Source organism: Molossus molossus, unplaced genomic scaffold (assembly GCF_014108415.1).
Source record: "Molossus molossus isolate mMolMol1 unplaced genomic scaffold, mMolMol1.p scaffold_m16_p_13, whole genome shotgun sequence".
NCBI classification, from domain to species: Eukaryota; Metazoa; Chordata; class Mammalia; order Chiroptera; family Molossidae; genus Molossus; species Molossus molossus.
This window is the reverse complement of record NW_023425348.1, coordinates 10,403,241-10,423,557: the sequence shown is the minus strand read 5'-3', so window position 1 is coordinate 10,423,557 and position 20,317 is coordinate 10,403,241. Positions and strand designations below refer to the sequence as shown.

Genomic DNA, 20,317 nt, shown 5'->3' with positions numbered 1-20,317 from the left:
ATAAAAAATGACGTCTAAGCCCGGCTGTGTGGCTCACTTGGTTGAGCATTGTACCCTGCACCAAAGGTCGATGGTTCAATTAATGGTCAGGGCACATGCCCCGGTTTCGCACTTAATCTCCAGTAGGGGGCATGCAAGAGGCAGCCGATCTGGATTTCTGTCTCTCCTTTCCTCTCTCTCTAAAATCAATAAAAACGTTAAAAAAAAACAAAAAAACTTAAGCCCTGGCGGTTTGGCTCAGCGGTTGGAGTCGTGGCCTGTGGATACAAGACTTGTGGATTCAGTTTTGATCAAGGGCCCCTGTTCAGTCCTGGCCCTGGTCGGGGTGGTGCTGGAGGCAACCAATTGATGTGTCTTTCTCACATCAATGTTTCTCTCTCCTTCCCTCCCTCCCTCCCACTCTATCTGAAGATATATGGGAAAATATCCTGGAGTGAGGATTAAAAGAAAAATGATGACTAAGACTTTAAGGGATATGTAAGTAGAGAATTAACAATATAATACTATATAAACAGTATGGTTTCCAAATATATAGACATCATAGAAAATGTTGAAAAATGCATAAAAACTTGAATGATTATCTTTTAATAGAAAAGTACCCCCCCCACACACACAAAGAAAAATCGCTGTATTGTGGGTAGTTTTTACTTTTCTACAATGTACACAACTTTCCATGATAACATATATGTGTTTAAAGGAAAAGAGATGTACTGTGGCCACCTCTGAAGTTGTCAGACCCTCTGATGAAGCCTTACCACATGGGCACTGTTCCAATGAGGACTATTTTACCTTATGACCAATTATAACTATTTATTCTTTTTTTTTTTTTTTTATCCTCACCCTAGGACATTTTTTGATATTTTGTTCAGATAGAGTAGGAGGGAGAAAGAGAGAGAGAAACATGGATGTGAAAGAGACACATGGAGTGATCGCTACCCACATGACCCAACCAGGGCCAGGGACAAACTGCAACCGAGGTACGTGCTCCTCGTGGGAACCGAACCCAGGTCTCTCCAGACCACAGGCTGAGGCTCCAACCGCTGAGCCAAACCAGCCAGGGCTGTTTATTCATTTATGCACTGAGTATTTAATGGACACCTACAGTGTGCCAGGTACTGTTCTAATTATACCGGGCAAACCGTGAGTGGAAGAATTCACCCTGGGCCTGCCCAAGCATTCATACTTGAGGATGAAGACCAGAAGCAAGCTGCAGGGGCTGAAGAACCTTAGAAAGTCAGATCAAAGAAACTTCGCGGGTTCTGGGGCCAAGCCCGTAAAGGTAGGCTCATGAGTAGCTCACAGAACCTGTCTGCTGAGCCTCGGTCCAGAACTCTTTCCAGCACATGCAGACAAACCTGAACTGGAGGACCTTCAGAATAACAAGCGTTGTCAGGAGCCCTCCATGCGGCCAGCAGCCCGATTTGAACAGTGTAAATTTCCACATTGCAGCTGGACTTCGCCTTCTCCCTCACTGTGACCCCTCCTCATCTTGCCGGGAAATCTGGAGCTCTAAGAAATACGCCCTGCACTCGAGGGCTCCACTTAGCCTGATGTAATCTAACTTGTCTGTGATGTGCCAGGAACTTTCCCGGGAGCTGCGAGAGCCGCAAGTTGAGGATTATAGAGTCTCTGCTATATATAGGATGTTTGGTGCTGTGACCATATTGACTGAGCCCAGCCTCGGGGGTGGGGAGCCTGGGGAGAAGCATTTTTTCTCTTAGGATTTGGAGCAAAATGTGCCCCTAGGCCTGTTTATAATGCACATCCAGACATTAATTATAGTTATTTTTTTAAAATATGTTTTTATTGGTTTTATAGAGAAAAGAAGGGAGAGGGAGAGACAGAAACATCGATGAGAGAATCATCGATTGGCTGCTCCTGCACGCCCCCTACTGGGGATTGAGACTACAACCCAGGCATGTGCCCTGACCCGGAATCAAACAGGAGACCTTTGGTGCAGGGGATGACGCTCAGTCAACTGGGCCACACTGTCCAGGCTACTTACAGTAACTGAATCACATTTTCTGGGGGTGGAGCCTAGGAATCTGTATTTTTAGCAAGCACTCCAGAAGTTTGCTAGCAATGATTTCTGAGAACCAGTGCTTTGGAGTCCGTTGTCAACTATCAATATTTCTGTTTGCTCCTTTTCTCCGGGCAGTATCTTGGGAGAAATCTATTCAAATAAATCCAGAGGGAATCTGTCCTTTTGCAAGATCCCCAGGGCTTAACCTTTGCATCCCCAGCCCCACGAGTACTCAGAACAGGAGGGCAGCAGCCCCAGGTTTTCTTGCCTTTCCTGGGCCTTGCTGCCCCACCCCCAGGGAGGGAACAGCAAGCGGCTGTGAATAGGCCCTTTCTGAGGTCTGGCAGCCCAGGAGGAAAGAAAGCCTTTTTGTTGTCTGCAGCAGTCAGCATAAAAGCAGAGCAGTGCTCAGCCTCAAAGAGATTTCAAGGCCTCAGGGAAGGCCCCTAGGCCCTCTGCACTGGGCCAAGCTACTGCCGTAAAAGGTCCAATCCCAGACCTGGTGAAGGGGGCAGGGTGGGTCACAAGGCTTGAGGACTTGGTTCTATTCCCTGTGGGCCCTCCTCCCCACGTGGGTACAGAAAGGGCCTAGGAAATGGGACCATTCAGCAGGTGTCAGCTCTGCATGGTTCTGGCTCCATTTTAACCCACAGGGTTTCAAGGGTTAGAGCCTGGGTCAGGGGCATTGTTAACACGACCTACATTAAACCCTGGCCGGTTTGGCTCAGCGGTAGAGTGTCGGCCGCGGACCAATGAGTCGCAGGTTCGATTCCCGACAAGGGCACGTACCTCAGTTGCAGTTCGTCCTGGCCCTGGTTGGGGTTGTGCGGGAAGCAACCAGTTGGTGTGTCCCTCTCACATCAGTGTTTCTCTCTCTCTCTCTCTCTCTCTCTCTCTCTCTCTCTCTACCTCCCACTGTCTGAAGATAAAGAGAAGAATATTCTTAAGTGAGGATTAAAAAGAAGAAAAAAATAGATTGCATTAAGAGCAGGACACAGTAAGAGTCACAGTACATGGATTAGCAGAGTCCCACCAAGTAATTTAGGGACCGGGGGGTTAGGGAGTGGCCATGCCTATGGTCAGTGGGCAGAATCAAACCAGACTTTAGAATTAAGTAATAGTTTAACACAGGGAAAAAAGGTTACAAAACCAACCCCTCAGGGAAAAAAGGACTTGAAGTTCCCCGTGTTCAGCGTGACCAAGGAAAAATCCACCTGCAGCTCAGACAGAAACATCCCGGCACGGTCAGCCCTGACGGGAGCAGCACCGCTGTTATTCCCAGCGCTGCCCTTGCATCCGGCTCTTTCTCAAGGGCGACGCAAACTGGATACATGTTAGATTGGGAATCGGCTAAAGACACCGCGTAAACTGTCATCGGGAGATAAGGGCTCAAACATGTCAGTTTCGTGGTGTTATGGAACGTGAGGGCTTCGCGATCAGAGAGGTGCAGGTTGAAAGTGTTGCATTGTGTATCTAACGTCTGAGCCCTCGGGAGCCGTGTCTCATCTCCACTGTCCTAAATGCCACAGAGCAGAGCTGGACTCGGCTGCATTCATCATCCTGAACTACTGTCTGAAGAATGGAAGGGGAGTCAAGAGGGAGAAGCTTTGACTACATGAGCAGGACTTGCTGCCAGAGGTATCGGCCACTTTCCACTTCCTTACCCTGGGCTTCCCCCATTCACACTAGGAAATAGAAGCGGCCCTGCTTGTGCTTCCTGGTGGCCTCGTGACGGAACCAACACCAGAGCCTTCCAGAAAGTGAGGCTGATCATCAGGTTGCTGCAAACAAGCAGATAAGTAATTGATCGACTCAATCTGTGTCTCCAGAGATCACTGATAAAAACGAGCCAGCCATCCTCCTGTTTCATTTGGTCTCTAGCTGAGAAATCAGAAGATGGCCCTGGCCGGTTGGGCTCAGCGGTCAGAGCGTCGGCCTGCGGTCCAGAGAGACCTGGGTTCGGTTCCGGCTAAGGGCATGTACCTCGGTTGCAGTTTGTCCCCGGCCCTGTTTGGGTCATGCAGCCACTCGATGTGTCCCTTTCACATTGATGTGTCTCTCTCTCTCTCTTTCTCCCTCCCACTCTATCTGAACAAAAAATGAAAAAATGTCCTCAAGTGAGGATAAAAAATAATAATAAATAAATCTCTAAAAAGAAATCAGAAGATGTGCCCTGGCCGGTGTGGCTCAGCGGTTAGAGCGTCTGCCCATGGACAAGAGTTCTGGGTTCGGTTCCTGCTAAGGGCACGTACCTCAGTTGCAGTTTGTCCCCGGCCCTGGCTGGGGTTGTGTGGGTGGCAGCCACTCAATGTTTCTCTCTCTTCCTCCCTCGCTCCCTCCCGCTCTATCTGAAGATAAATGCAAAACGTGTCCTCAGGTGAGGATAAAATAAAAAAAATCAGAAGATGCAACCGAAGTGCCTTTTATTGATTGATTGGTTGATTGATTTTAGAGAGATGAAAGGAGACATAGAAACATCAATGAGAGAGAACATCAATTGGCCGCCTCCTGCATGCCCCACACTGGGGATCAATCAGGCCCACAACCTGGGCATGTGCCCTGACCGGGAATCGAACTGGCAATCTTGTGGTGCGTGAGTCGACGCTCAACCCCCGAGCCACACCGGCTGGACCCAGAGGGGTTCTTTAAAGATGAGTAGGAGCAGGAGCACATTCCAGACAGGCAGTCTCAACTTGGGGCAAAGGCATAGACTCGAGGTTCAATACTATTGGCATGAAAGTTCAAAGTAAGGGGTGTGAAGATATAAACAGAAGAGGACCAGGTCATGGAGAGGATGTCATATTTAATACTTCAGACTATCGATGGTTCTCAGGGAGCATGCTGCAATAAACTTCATCACGAATCTTCACAGAGTGCTGTCAAAGCTTGACCGGTACGTAAAAATATTTTTAGGTAGTGTTTTTGAAGATACAGGGTAGAACGAAAGGTTTACAGTTATGAGTATGCAAGAGTTTATTCTTGTACTTTTATTATTTTCCATACACACAACTGTAAATCTGCTTTTGCCCCATCTTGTATTTTGATGTGATGAGTTATAGCAAAACAAGCCAGCAAGTAAAATCAGAAAATTAGGCCCCCTCCAAAAAAATACTATGCTCAGTTGGTTGACATTGTCCCAAGAACTGCAAGGTCGCCGGTTTGATTCCCAGTCAGGGCACATGTCCAGGTTTCAGGTTTGATCCCTAGTTAAGGGCATGTAGGGAGGCAAGTGATCAGTGTTTCTCTCACATTAATGTGATCCCCCCGCCCCCTAAAATCAATTACACACACACACACACATTTTAAATCCTCACCCGAGGATATTTTTCCATTTATCTTCAGATAGAGTGGGAGGGATGGGGGGAGAGAAAGAGAGAGAGGGACAGGGACAAACCGCAACTGAGACCCCTACCCTCAACCAGAATCAAACTTGCGACTCTTTGGTCTGTGGGCAGATGCCCTAGCCGCTGAGCCAAACCAGCCAGGGCAAAAACACTTTCTTTAAAAGACTATGTGGTTAGCCCTGGCCGGTTTGGCTCAGCGGTTAGAGCGTCCACCTGCGGTCCAGAGAGGCCCGGGTTCGGTTCCTGCTAAGGGCACGTACTTCGGCTGCAGTTTGTCCCCGGCCCTGGTTGGTCGTGCAGGTGGCAGCCACTCGATGTGTCCCTTTTGCATCGATGTTTCTCTCTCTCTCTCTTCCTCTCTCTCCCTCCCACTCTATCTGTACAAAAAATGGAAAAATGTCTTCGGGTGAGGATAAAAAAAAAAAAAAAAAAAGACTATGTGGTTAGCAAAACATTTAAGATCTTTACTTCCTGGCTCTGAAAAAATATGTAGCTGAGATTCTACCCGTCAGCCCAGCTGGAATGGTGGTTGTTTGAGTGTCAGTTGCTGTGTACCAAAAGGTTGCAGGTTCAGTTCCTGGTCAGGGCACATACCCCGGGTGGTAGGTGCAGTCCCCAGTCAGGGCGTGTGCAAAGGCATCAGATCGATGTTTCTCTCTCTCTCTCTTTTCCTTCCTCTAAGTATGTTCTCCAGTGAGGAGTACAAAAAAGAAAAAAAAGGTTTCACTTGTCATGGCCAGAAAAAAGTAGATGGAGTCCCCTGCTGGTCAGCTTTCCCCCACAGATGTGATGAGGGCGCTTCCCTTCCACCAGACTGTCTCTCCCACGACTCCTGGGCCAAGAAGGGTTCACACGGGGGTTTGGACAGTGGCAAAGCCTCGGGACTCAGGCTGCTCCCACTGCTGCTCTGTGACCTCAGGGGATCTGCATGCAGCTGACGAGGCGCAGCGCCGGGGTGGGGAGGAGCTCGGTGGGATTAGACATGGGGGGAGGGCAAACCGAAAAGCCACCTCAGTTTATTATTTATATATATTGTTGTTGTTGTTAATCCTCACCCGAGGATTTTTTCCCATTTTTTTAAGAGAATGGGAGGGAGAGAAACATGGATGTGAGAAAACACATGTATTGGTTGCCTCCTGCACACGCCCCAACAGGGGCCAGGAATTGAACTCGCAACCCAGGTACATGCCCTTGACCGGGAACCGAACCCGAGACCCTTCAGTGCTCAGGCCGATGCTGTAACCACTGAGCCACACCAGCCAGGGCGAAAACTCCTGAGTTTAGTATCTCTAAATGATCCCCTCTTCTCGGGGTAAGCCGTTCGAATGCGCAGCATCACGGCAGTGGAGGGTGGTGCAAGTGAATGTTACACAAACCACAGGACCCAGAGGCTGCTGGGAACCGGCCGGGGTGGGTGTGGCTGGCCAGAGTGGGTGTGGCTGGCCGGAGTGGGTGTGGTCGGTCGCAGTGGGTGTGGCTGGTCCAGGAACCTTGTTCCAGTCCCAGAGCTCCGAGGACGCTGCGCCGGGGCAGGCTGTTTCCGCCTGGGGAGGCAGGGAGACAAACGAGCACTGCATCCATGCCCAGTGCCCTGCCCTGGACTCCGTGGTCCTGCCGTTTCCGAGACGGAGGCCACGCGCCCAGTGCAGAAGAGGGGTCCGCAGTGCGTCATCCAGATTAAACTGCCGCAGAACCATCCGGGACCGTGTATACGGGTGGAACTTCCAGGGACGCGGCTATATTCTGAAGACCTGACAGGACCCTCTTTCAATGTTCACATCTACAATTATGTCCCTACCCTCACCCCTTAGCGTATGGAAGTGGGCAACTCCTATTTCAAAGTTTCCTTTCTGCAATTTATTGTTATTGTACCGCCACTTGCCTGTGTCCTGGATTGTAAATCTGTTCATCCACTAGTGTCCATCTGAACCGACTGACATGTTGACACCGCAGCGAGGCAGTCTCTGAGCCCTCCGGTGTACCACCAAAACAGCACTGCTCCTTAACATCCAATTCTTCCTGCCGGTCTTGGGGTGGGAAACGAGTGGGCTGGGTGATCATCCGTGGCCGCGAGGACGGAAATGAAAAGGAACGTGTTGGAGCCGCTGCCCTGGCACAGGCGGAGAGATGCCATTTCACTCCAGGGCCCTCCAGCGAAGGGGAACTAGGGCTGTACCTGTCACCAGCCGGGGATCCCAACCCAGAGCTGAGCGACCCGGGCTGAGCGAGCAGTGGCGAGGGCACGGACCTGAAGCCGGGCACAGCGATCAGATGCCAGCACACCCGACTCACCTTGGGCGGTGAACACACGGGAAACACCGTCCTGGGGCTCTCCGTCCTAGCTGGCACGGCAGCTCGGAATCACCCGATTAACGTGGGGATTAGCGTGGGGTGCTGAAGCTCAAGGCGGGAGCAACAGCGGAGGCACTCCAAAGTGAGAGGGACGACGGGATTACTGGGTGAGGAATGGGGGGACAGTGGCACCTGGGGCTTAAACGTGAGCTCATTCTAGAGACTGAGATCAGGGGCACGGGCAAGGCAACGGTCTGCATCAACTGCTAGAACTACAGATACTCGGAACCCGGCTGAAACATTCTCTTCCACCATTTCCCCTGTATCTACTTAGGGCGCCTGTTATCTGCTCGTCCGCCTACCACCCCACACCCCAAGGAGATTAAGAAGTGCGGGTCAGCTCGGTACACTCAGTTCCACAGGAAAGCAGAGCGGTCTAAGTATCCAGCCGGCGCGTGATAAGGCAGGGAAACCCCTTCTCTTCTCCACCGGGATGCAAACGATGAGAAAGGACGCAGAAGGCAGCACTTTTAAGTGAAATGTTTACATTTATATTGAAATATGCACTAAAACAGAATGAGTTCTACTAGTCAATGAAACTTTGCCAAAGCAGAATCACAGACTTCCGTTGGGGAGGCCCAGTCGGCTAGCAGCAGTGACCCCCACGCAGGAACACCAAGGAGAAGCCTGGGAGGCCCCACTCCACAGCCTCCTTTTCAGTGACCCCGACTCACTTCTCCCACATGCATCCACACTGATGGAGGAGCTCGGACCCGCTGCACACTCTCATGTATTTTTAGTCTCTTCACTGCAATAAATACAGAGTTGGCGATGCTCACAAACCGCAGCACAGACAGTATTTCAGGCGTTAGCACACAACTGTAAACAGTGACTAGGTTAAAAACATAAAAAAGGAATTTGGAATTTAACAACGAGACAGAATTCTTAACAGCAGGGCATAAGCTACTCCAGATTTGTTTTGGGTGGGTTCAGGTTTTTGACAAAAGAGAGAGTCCAAATAGGCCCATGACAGACTGGACGCTTGTGGGCAGCAAGGCCCTTGATCTCCCCTGGCCGGACAACTTTCCCTGCCACACTCAAGGCGCGACCACGGAACCTTCCAGTGCCATCGCCGGCTGCCGCTGCAGGTGCAGGAGGGTGAGGAGGGGATTGAGCCTGCTGGCAGAGGAACAGAGCGGCAGCTCTGCTAGCCGCCTGGGAAGGTGGCCCCTGCATCGCAGTGACGACGGGGACACCTCACTTGGACAGGGATCCAAAGGCGGGGCAGGAAGTTCTGTCGCTGCAGCACACTGGGAGGCCACGGAAGAAACAGAGGACACTTTGCCGACAGCCGTGCTGGCAGGAAATGAAAGCGGACTCAGGATCTCTGCACATTAGCGATGGGCAGACTTGTATTTAAAAGGCTAGTGGTTCAAATACTATTGCTCAGATAGCTCCGGGAGACAGAAAACGGGTCACGTGTCAGCTCTGCACACATAGGCACTGAAGGCCCCGCGCAAAGCGACGTCGCAGCAGGCCGTTGCATCCTCTGCTGCGGGAGCGGCAGCCGGAGGGGTCTGTCTGGACCGTACTCCCACCCTCTGGCAAACAGAGGACCTGGACAGAAATCTGTCTCTACACCCAAAATTGTGGCTTCATCATTCTCCCTAGAATTTTACCCCAGCTAAAAAAAAAATCTGTCTTGAAAAATTCAAGAACCTGTGCTACTAAAAAACAAACAAAACAAAAATTAAAAATAGTAAACAAGTTTAGTAAACACCATGTGTATTTTCTTTTGTTAATGAAGACATGATACATTCAGAAAAGTATGTTTTTTTTTAAAGACAAAAACAAAACAATAAAATTCCTAGAAAGAGGCTTGACAAGAAAAAACAAAGCAGCCCAAGCGCTAATCCTCACAACCAGAACCGGCTCTCGGCGCAAATCGGCAACCCCTCCGGCCACAGAAGCACTGCTGTTTGCCTGGCAAGCAGAATACGAAACATGTGCCTTAGTTCCTGAACTTGAACGTTAAGCGAGATTTCTGCAGAGTACATCTGGATGGGCTACTTCAATATCTACCTGGTCCAGTTTGAAATATGTGTGTAGGTCCAGTTTGTACACATTTCATAGGTATACTGAACAATATAAAACATCTATTGTCCCATTACTTTAAAAATGGCAGTTCTTGTAGCTCCAACAAACCATTCAGATTATTAAGAGCTCTCCTGAAAGAAATCTCAGATGAAGATACATTAAAGAGAAAGCCTTCAAGTTAAACAAACCTCGTTCTTTTCACTACAATGGTGGGATCAAGTAGAATGCCTATTCTGAACAGTTTCACTTGTTTCCCCATGAAAAATGGCCAAATTTTTCTGGACTGATATAATTTAAAACTAAGACAATAAAAAAATAAAATATACACCTTAAGATACTATAAAACTTGAGATAATGTCAGGGCTCATGGAATGGAAGGTAAGAGTTCTGATCCCTGCCCCAAAGGAAACTGTCACAGGCTCTCAGGGAAAACCGAGCAGCCAAGCAGGACGGCTGTGAGCGCACACAGGCTCTAGCACAGAATGCACACGGGAACTAGCCACGCGTCAGAAACACACGGGAGGACTGGCTGGCACTCAGCGCCCCGCGACAGAGCTCCGAGGCCCGGAGCGGGTTACAAGCCTGTAACGCCACCAAGGACTGCCCGCCCCCGAGGAGCACAGGCTGCATGCACGGGCCATCACAGACGTCACATTCAGCAGCATAAAAATAAAACCCCCAGAGTCCCCGACTGGGGCGAAACCTATTTTCACAGCTAAGCCTGGGAAAGACTGAGTGGGACAAACTCACTTGGAACTCCCGCATCTGAATGACAAGCGTGTCCAATCTGATGCTACGTGTTAAAACACTGAGAAGACATGTGAAGAAAGGGAAACAGAAACTAAAGGCTAAATTATGATCCTCGAAAACTGGAAAAAAAACATGTTTTAAACCCAAGTAGGTGCGATTCCGATCATTATTATATATGACCTAATCCGTAGAGAGAAAGGCCAAGAAAAACATCTTCATTTGTTCAGTACTTAGGCTGACGTCGTTCTAGGTAAAGCAGTGATAATTCAATGTGTCATACGTACAACTAAAAAGTCCCCTTCTGGTTTCAAATACATTTAAACAATCTCCCTTGACTAATTTTTCTCCTGTGTCAAACAAACTCATGTACAGGACCGGTTTAAATCCCTCCTCCCTTCCAAACACGAGATGTGAACATCCGGGAACGTCCCACAGTGCGAAGTGCCTTAAGAAAGAGAGGGGCTCTGCAGTGCCAGTGACGTAACCGCTCTGAGGAAGCTGGGGTGCTGGAACACTGACGCCCAGTCAGGCAATGGTGGTCTGCTTCTCCTCAGGTGTCTCCTCCAGCAACTGCATGATCAGTTCATGGAGGGGTTTGCAGATCTTTGCGTAGCCCCCTCCTGTGAGATGCAGAAAATCAAACATGTCGTGGCAGGAGATGGCACCGTCCGAGTGCACGAAGCCCCCATCCGTATCCAGGAGCTGAACGTTGGCAAGCTTTGGCAGGGAAACCTTGAGGAGCTGGTTCACCTTGGCATTTTTTTGCCTCAAAGGGTTGGGCTTCTCACCTCGAGGTAATAAACCCTGGGGCAGAACAGAGAAGAACAATGATGAGAAGAGTCACTTGCTGTCTCTATTTGGCATTTGTTACAGCTTTGCTTTCTGAAACAATGGGCTAGACTAGTTTGAATGAAAGTTCTCTGACCATTCAGGCTCAGTCTCTCACGAGTTCCCCTTCCACCTCCTGTCCCCTAATTGCCGGTATCCTTAGGGTCGTCTTGGCTCACTTCCCACACTAAACACTGGCCCAGATCTCTCCCCAGAGCTCCGGAACTACATAGGAACATCAGCCGCACAAGGGAAGTTGAGTGCTCCGGAGGCACGCCCGATCTAACGCGTCCAAAAGCAACTCGTCCAAAAGCAACTCATCTTTCCCCAAACCACACTCCTTCTAGTCTCTGTATCGACTGCTCATTCCAACATCCGGACTCTCTCAACCCACACACCTTCTTTATTTATCATTCGATCACTCAGCTTTTGCATCCTATACGTTTTTCTAACTCACTCTTTCTTCCTCCATTCCGAGTATATACACTGCCATGGCCAGGGAACTTGTCACACTGTCCACACTTCCACTGATGCGCAATCTCCCGATTTGTCTTTCTATGTCCACAGCTGTCTTTCCTTCATATCACTCTCAACATAGTCACTAGAATGATCTAGCTCGAACACACCTGTTTATTAATGCCACATGGAACCTACACTACTACACATGAGAAACAGAGCTGGAACAAATGCTATCTTAATGAATCAAAGACAATATCTGGTAGGTTAAAACTGAGATGCGTCCTAAATCTGTTTTTAACTTATATGTTAATGATCTAATGATTTCAAATAAATCAGGTATCTGCCCTATAATATATAAAGACCTGGTCTTACATGATAAGAGCAAGGTTTTTATCATCTCAAACCAGAAATGGCCTTTTCAGACATGAAACCTATTATAAAATTGACATCCCCAATCTTCTAGTTGGTTTACAGCTAATGATGTCATCAATTTCTGCTACAGAGCATGTAAGAGCCCAGCTGGCGTGGCTCAGTGGACTGAGCGTCATCCCATGGACTGAGAGGTCTTGGTTCAATTCCCAGCCAGGGCACATGCCCAGGTTGCAGGCTCGAGCCCCAGTTGGGGATGTGCAGGAGGTAGCCAATCAACGTTTCTCTCTCAATAAGAAGATACTAAAAAAAAAAAAAAAAAACCTGGCTGGTGTGGCTCACAGGTTGAGTGTGGACCCATGCACCAAGAGGTTCACCAGTTCGATTCCTGGTCAGGGCACATGCCCGGGTTGTAAGCCCAATCCCCAGTGGGGGGTGTGCAAGAAGGCGGCCAATCAATATTCTTGCTCATTGATGTTTTGATCTCTCTCCCCCCCTCTTCCTCCACTCTCTCTAAAATCAATAAAGAATCAAATATTTTTTAAAAAAGATTAATTTTTTATGCCCAGAGTAAGCACTTGTTCTATTAAAATTTTTTTAGCAGCGCCCTGGCCAGTTTGGCTCAGTGGTTAGAGCGTCGGCCTGTGGTCCGGAGAGACCTGGGTTCGGTTCCCGCTAAGGGCACGTACCTCAGTTGCAGTTTGTCCCCGGCCCTGGTTGGTCGTGCGGGTGGCAGCCACTCGATGTGTCCCTTTCACATCAATGTTTCTCTCTCTCTCCCTTCCTCTCTCTCCCTCCCACTCTATCTGTACAAAAAATGGAAAAATATCCTCGGGTGAGGATACAAAAATAAAAAATAATAAAATAAAATTTTTTCAGCAGCCCTGGCCTGTTTGGCTCAGTGGTTAGAGTGCCGGCCTGTGGTCCAGAGAGAACTGGGTTCAGTTCCCACTAAGGGTATGTACCTCGGTTGCAGTTTGTCCCCGGTCCTGGTTGGGTCGTGCGGGTGGCAACCACTCGATGTGTCCCTTTCACATCGATGTTTTTCTCTCTCCCTCCCTCCCACTGTATCTGAACAAAAAAAATGAAAAAATGTCCTCAGGTGAGGATAAAAAATAAATAAATAAAATGTTTTCAGCAAAATGTTGGGGCCTTGATTACCAATTTATTGTGTGATTGTATAGTCAGTTCCAAAAGAGAATTATGACTCTGCTACCCTAGTCCATCCTCTTCTATCCTTGTTAAGCACCTCAAAATGCCACAGATGAGCCCTGGCCAGTGTGGCTCAGCTGGCTGGGCGTCTTCCCACGCACTGAAAGGTTGCTGGTTTGATTCCAGGTCAGGGCACATGCCGGGATTTGGAGCTCAATCCCTAGTAGGGGGTGTGCAGGAGGCAGCAGATCAATGTTTCGCTCTCATATTGATGTTTCTCTCCTCCCCCCCCAAAATAAAAACGAAGTCACAGACGAGGTTACCCTAAGCCTAGTTTACAGGCGACTGTTAAATGTATAGACCGTGCATCTAACAGTTGGCAAAGAGGAGGAGCCGGGGCTCTCAGAGCTAACGTTCCAAGCAAAGTCCAGCTGAGACCATGAGCAACCAGGAAGGATGGCCAATGGATAATAAACACATACTTCGTTCTGACTTTCAAATACCACAGCAGTCAAAGAAAGCCATAAAGAATGATTAAGCCTCAAGAACAGGGCACCATACCTATTGGAATTTTCTTTTCTTTTAAATTTACTTTTGTTACAGATGTTTCTCCTTTTTTACCCCATTGACACCCTCCTCCCCATCCCCCCCCGCCCCGTCCCCGGCTTTGTTGTCCATGTCCATTGGTTATGCGTACATGCATATAAGTTCTGTGGTACATCTCTTCCCTCCCCCTACCACCCCCTCTTTTGAGGTTGTCAATCTGTACCCCACTTCCATGTCTCTGGGTCTACCCTATTCCTCAGACTGTTATGTTCATTATATTCCACAAATAAGTGAGATCATAAGGTATTTGTCTTTTTTTGCTTGGCTTGTTTCACTTCGGATAATACTTTCCAGGTCGCTCCATGTGTTCTCAAAGGATAAGAGATCTTTCTTTCTTATAGCTGCACAGTATTCCATTGTGTCCTATTGGAATTTTCAAGCAAGAATGAGAAAAGTAGCTATTTATTTACATATATTTCCCCTTTTTTTTTTTTTTTTGGTACATGCCCCTAGCAGGAACCAAACCAGGGACTCTCTGGTCTGCAGGCTGACACTCCTACCGCAGCTGCTGAGCCAAACCGGCCAGGGCTATTTTCCCCCCTTCATACGTGAGTATCAAGGATATGCCGTGGGACTTTTCCCCTAAAATCATTAGTAACTGCTAAATTATTATGTTGAAACAAAAAACCAAAAAAATATTATGCTCCTAATTCCTTTATCATATAACTATTTTAATTGTTGCCTTTTCCAACTGCATATATACTTTTAAGTAATTCTAAATAAAATATACATGTTGTTTAGTATTCCAAATTTTCACTTAAATACATCATAAATTGTTTTCACACGGTTCTCAGAACAGTTACATGGTTAATTCCACTATGTAAATCGCTCCCTCATGGGGCTGACTGGTTAGGTCACTGCTGTAGGCAGAACCACTGTGTATCAAACTGAAAAGTCTGGTGAAACAAAGAGTATTGATGGGGGGCTCATCCAACAACTTTTCATGCAACAAATATGTCCTAAGCAGCTACTATGTACCAGGCACTGTACCTCAGATGTGCACTCTTAACCACAAGAGTTATCCTTTCTGGAATAAGGCAAGATATACATAAATAGATTAAATTAAAAGTCACACACACACAAAAAGTTTTTTAAGACCTGGCTCCCCAGCACCTGTAAGGTAACATACGAACTCTTCACATGGCATACAAATTCCCACGTGACCTGGCTGTGGCCTCTTTCTCCCAACAATCCCAGTCTCAAACTTTTCAATGACAGCCCTGAAGTTCTTCTAGCACTCTCGTCACTCACCCAACAGACACACATATGAATAACCTGAGATCGTTTCACATTTTTCCTCTATAATGCCTTCTATTCCTTCCTATCCCCGTTTGCCTGGAGACCAAGTAATTCTTTAAAACTAAACTCAGACATCAACTTTTATGTCTGCAGTACACGTTCCCTCCTTACTCCCACCAGCATGTAGCACAGTAACTCTGCACTGCTGTGTGCACCCACTAGCCTGAGCTCCTCGAGAGGGACTATGTCTTCCCAGTTTATGTCTGCAGTACACGTTCCCTCCTTACTCCCACCAGCATGTAGCACAGTAACTCTGCACTGCTGTGTGCACCCACTAGCCTGAGCTCCTCGAGAGGGACTATGTCTTCCCAGTTTATGTCTGCAGTACACGCTCCCTCCTTACTCCCACCAGCATGTAGCACAGTAACTCTCTGCACTGCTGTGTGCACCCACTAGCCTGAGCTCCTCGAGAGGAACTATGTCTTCCCAGTTTTGTGAGTGCAGGACTTACCCTGTACTTTGTACATAGTAATCCTCACATGTTTGAGTAAATGCCTGTATTAACACTATTTCATTAAGACTGAACACATATCAGATTTTGCTCACACACAGATTTCTAGCGGGCTAAGGCTGTCTACAGGTAAATCTGTACACTAAAACAGACGCTTATCTCCGAGACTATGAAGACTTACTGCATTAACTCTACAAAGGGCAGCACTTTCTGTTAAGGTTAAGACTATAAAGTATTCATTTTCTTGATGACAGGATCTCTGATGTGTTAGAGAATCCAGAGATTCCAATGAAGACACCACTTCTAACATATGAGCAGTGGAGCAGAACACACCACATCTAAGCTGATCCAAACTCATGTCTAATTAAAACAAAACTCAGGACTAGGACAAGTCTCATATGCAGTTTTAAAAATTATCAGAAAACGGTAAAAAAAAAAAAAAAAAAGGCTACTGAGACAACAAAGAGGATTTCCACTTCTAACCAAGGATGAGTAGTTAGAAGATGACTCTCAGCTGGTCTGGGAAATGATGAGACCAGTAAGACAATGGAATGCATCAGAAAAGAGTTTTGCAGGAGTATCACAAACTGCTTCCACCCAAAGATTCTTTATATTCACGAACATCACGTTTCTAAGATTCCGCACCTGACCTAGTGGCATCAAGGTCCCCACCCCAGACCACATACCAGTACGATGATTTTGGCCTGTGGCTGCCTCGTGTTGATAAGTTGTACGATGGCCTCGATTCCACCTGCCACTTCTTCTGCCGTGTTTTCATGGTTGTTTGTTCCTACCCAGACAACAATGACCTATGATTCAGGGAGGAAAAAAAGGGAGAATGATAAATACCCAGAAATAAAGGAATGTCTCAAATGCTATTGAGTAACTTCAACTGAGCATACACCTTAAAACACGAATTTACATCTCATATGTTGGGATAAACCTGCAGAGATGAACACTTACGTGGTAGAACTTTACTAGAACAAGAGAAATTCTTCCTCACCACAGAGCTGGAAGCCACTCTTAACATCCAGAAACTACACAGAAAACTAAAAAGTTCAATAAAAATAAAACTGGTCCATTTCAAAAACAAACCAACAAATAAAAACCAGAAGTGAAATCTAAAAAACCTGGGGAAATATCTGCTCCCTGTATCCCAAAGTCCCGACTAGAAGTTCCAAAGAGCCAAGGGAGCGCCACAGGTGTAAGGACATGGCTGCACTCAAGGAAGGTCGTGGGGTGGAAGCTGGACCAAGTTTTAGTAAGTTCTTCTCTTTAACAAAATAATTTTACGACATGGCTGTCGCCTAGAGACACACATCTCACTATATACATCAAGGCAATTTCCCACCCTATCACAAGAGAGAGGAACAGGGATGAGTTTTCTATTAGAAAGGCAAGAGAAATAAAACTGAAGCAGTTGTTATCAGTGGCTCAGCTTTGTCTTTTTCTTCATTTGGGGTTGAAAAAAAAAAGCAGGATGTTTATAATGTGATAAAGTACTAGGTACACGTTTATGATAAACCTTTGTTCACAATTGCTTCCAATTTTATTCAGAAGACCATGGAGACTTTGATTACCAATCTGTTGATATGGGTCAACAGATCCAAAGTCCTTCCTGAAGTGAGTCCTAGCCCTGCCCCCACGGCCCACCGCTGACCAAGTTTACCCCTCTTACTGTGTCAGGGTCATCGAATCACATACCTCATTAGCAACAAACCTCTCCCTACAGCTGATGAAGATAATTACAACAATTACAAATACCATTCAAGAAGCAATGCCTGGTACATAGTAGCTGCTTAGCACATACTTGTGGCATGAAAGTTGTTGAATGAGTCCTCCATAAGTATAAGCAAAGAAAATATCATTTATCTTAATGGGGCATGAACCAAAGAACAGTGAAATAATGCTTCATAGAAGCAACATTTCTACTACCAGTTTCAGACAATTTAACTATCTGAAAAAGACTTAAGATTAACGATATCCTTTAAAACATAAGTTTCTGCCCAGCTGGTGTGGCTCAGTGGACTGAGCGTCGTCCCATGGACTGAGTGAGAGGTCCCGGTTGGACTCCCGGTCAGGGCACATGCCCGGGCTGTGGGCTTGATCTCCGGGGGGGGTGAGTGCAGGAGGCAGCTGATGGATGTATCTCTCTCACATTGATGTTACTTTCTCTCTCTAAAAAAATCAATACAAACATATTTAAAAAAAATAAAAACTGTTGCCCGGGCCAGTTTGGCTCAGCAGTAGAGCGTCGGCCTGCAGACCAGAGTCTCGGGTAAGATTCCGCCAAGGGCACGCACCCCGGGTGCAGTCGTCCCCAGCCCTGGTCAGGCTGTGCAGGAGGCAACCAGCGACGTGTCTTCTCACACGGATGTTTCTCTCCCTCTCTCCCACTCTGTCTGATGATAAACAGAAAAATATTCTCGGGTGAGGATTAGAAAAAAAAAAAGTTTCACTTCACCTTAGGTTTAATGTTCTCCAGTTCTCCATTCTTTAGCCTCCACAAAACATGTCTTGTTGTATCTCCTCCAATTCCAAAGTTCAGGGCATGGAGCGGGGAAAAAAGCTCTCGCCAAATCTAAAAAGAGAAACACTTGATTTATTTAAGCTAACTTCAGTGGGAAGTAAAGCCCCTCAGTTGCCACGTGTTGTGAGGCCTGCGGAGTCACACTTCCGCTCCGCACTGCACAGCCCGGGCCGCGTGCGCAGCTCTTCCCGCAGCGTCCGCCTGACTCAGGAAAGGAGTCACAGCTCCACCTGTTGCCCTTAAGAGGGAGCTACGTCTACAACGAAGTTACCAGCTCAATAAACTCTCCCTTCCCTTTACGCAGCCATCCGAAGGGACAGGGTGCAGTAGACACAAGATGGAGACATTTAGACAGCAGGAGCCAGAAAGAAACAAAGCTATCTTTCTTTTCAATGGCCCTTGGAAGACAGCCTAACCTTAAACAATTTTTGGAACAGCTCACTACAAAAATACATAAAGTAAGAAGATGGTAAAACACAAACAGTCAGAATTGAGAATCATGACTAAGACAAACATAAATGAGCAAATACAAACAAGAAAATAGTAAAACACAAATAAGAACTGAAAATCATGACTAGGACAAATTTAATATATGTAATGTGAAGCTTCTTAGAAGCCAAGGCAAAAAGAAGTTTGGTTGTAAGGAACGCTACCTTTCTTTGGTCTCATTACGCCTAGTGGCACGAAGGACTCCACCAGGTACGTCCGACACCTCGCACCTGAGCAGAGCGCTTCCAAAGTGTTATTAGTATGTCTACAGGGTCAGCCAGAATGCAAGTCCGCTCGTGATGAACACGTCTGCGTTAGGAGCCACGCCATCCCGACTCCCACTTTACCTCGTACTGCTGCATTAACTGCACCATGGAGTCCCCCACAAACAGCACCTCAGGCTCTTTGTCTTTGCAGTCCAGGACAAATCTGTTGTGCTGGTTTGAAGAAAGAAAAAAAAATCAGAAACTGGCTATTTCTTTCCCCATGAGACTTCTTGGCCTAGATAGAACAGTTGTCCAACCAGTTACTCTGTTGTTTAAGCATCCTGTTTGGCCTGTCCCTAAAGCTGATTCCTCTTGATCGGTAGCAAACTGCTGGGACTTTATCCTTACTATATCTGTCATTCTCATATGCTCAAGAAAACCGCAATTTTACTGAAACCAAAATTTAAAAAATACATTTAACTTGTTTTCTAAAAATTTATTTTCCTCAAGCTTTTAAAAGAAAATTTCAGAAAAGTTGAATTAATACAATGAACACCTGTACATCTTCTACCTATAATCAATAACATTTTCCCATATTTGTTTTATCTGTATGTGTGTTTGCTGAACCATTTGAAGAAGGTAACTGCAAACATTGTGATTCTTCACCTTTAAATATTTCAGCATGCATCTCCCAAGTGTAAGGACAGTCTCCTATAAAACCACAAAACTATGATCACATCTAAGAAAATGAACAGTAATCCCATAACATCTAATATTCAGTCCATATTCAATCTCTCCAATTGTCCCAAGAGTTGGATTTCTATCTATCCAATCAAGAGCATGTAATTTATTTGAATATTTTTAATATGCCTTTGAAAGTGTGTTACTTGCAAATATGAGACACTGGCAAACTAGGACTCAAGCCTCTGAGTCTAATCCAAGCTCACAAGCGGTGGGACCCCAGTCCTGGAATGCTTCTCTTTGCTCTAAAGGCTTAAGACACTTTCTAAAATGTGTTTTGCCCCACAATGCTTCATACTTTTATATTCATCCCTGAAACAATCTTCACGATGCTTCAGGCGACAGGTCTCAAACCCAGTTCTAGGGAAAGGTCTGAATGCCGTTTCTCTTTCTCAGACCACCTTCGACTACCCCCATCAAGGCAGAGGCACTGTTTAAGTGTATCTGCTGACAATACCAGTGGCAGCTGAGCTGTGCTGAACCCGAGACATTCGTTTGCTACAGGTGGAAATGCAAAAATACTTCTGGAAATAATCTGACAATTTATTAAAACAGCTTCCCTCTTAGGGTGACAGGATTTGGGATAGATTTTTCTTTTCTCTCACGTCCGTCTTGTGTGAATATATTTTTTAAAATTCTACTGTTCAATAAGTGTTTTGAACTGAAGGGCATGACGAGCCA

At 46.7% G+C, this 20,317-nt stretch overlaps 1 protein-coding gene across 3 annotated transcripts in view; it reads right to left on the bottom strand.

Annotated features, from left to right (window-relative positions):
- Positions 1–9,470: 9,470 nt before the first annotated feature.
- The window catches only part of PAFAH1B2 (platelet activating factor acetylhydrolase 1b catalytic subunit 2), a 28,641-nt gene continuing 17,794 nt past the window's right edge, over positions 9,471–20,317 (bottom strand). For 2 of the 3 annotated variants that reach the window (XM_036257906.1, XM_036257905.1), the window contains 4 exons: positions 19,037–19,126; positions 18,135–18,251; positions 16,357–16,479; positions 9,471–11,310 (listed from right to left, as the gene is read on the bottom strand). In XM_036257906.1, coding sequence (XP_036113799.1) covers positions 11,032–11,310; positions 16,357–16,479; positions 18,135–18,251; positions 19,037–19,126 — 609 coding nt within the window. In that variant the 3' untranslated portion in view covers positions 9,471–11,031. The remainder of the gene's footprint in view (positions 11,311–16,356; positions 16,480–18,134; positions 18,252–19,036; positions 19,127–20,317) is intronic. The other variant, XM_036257907.1, reaches the window with a different exon arrangement.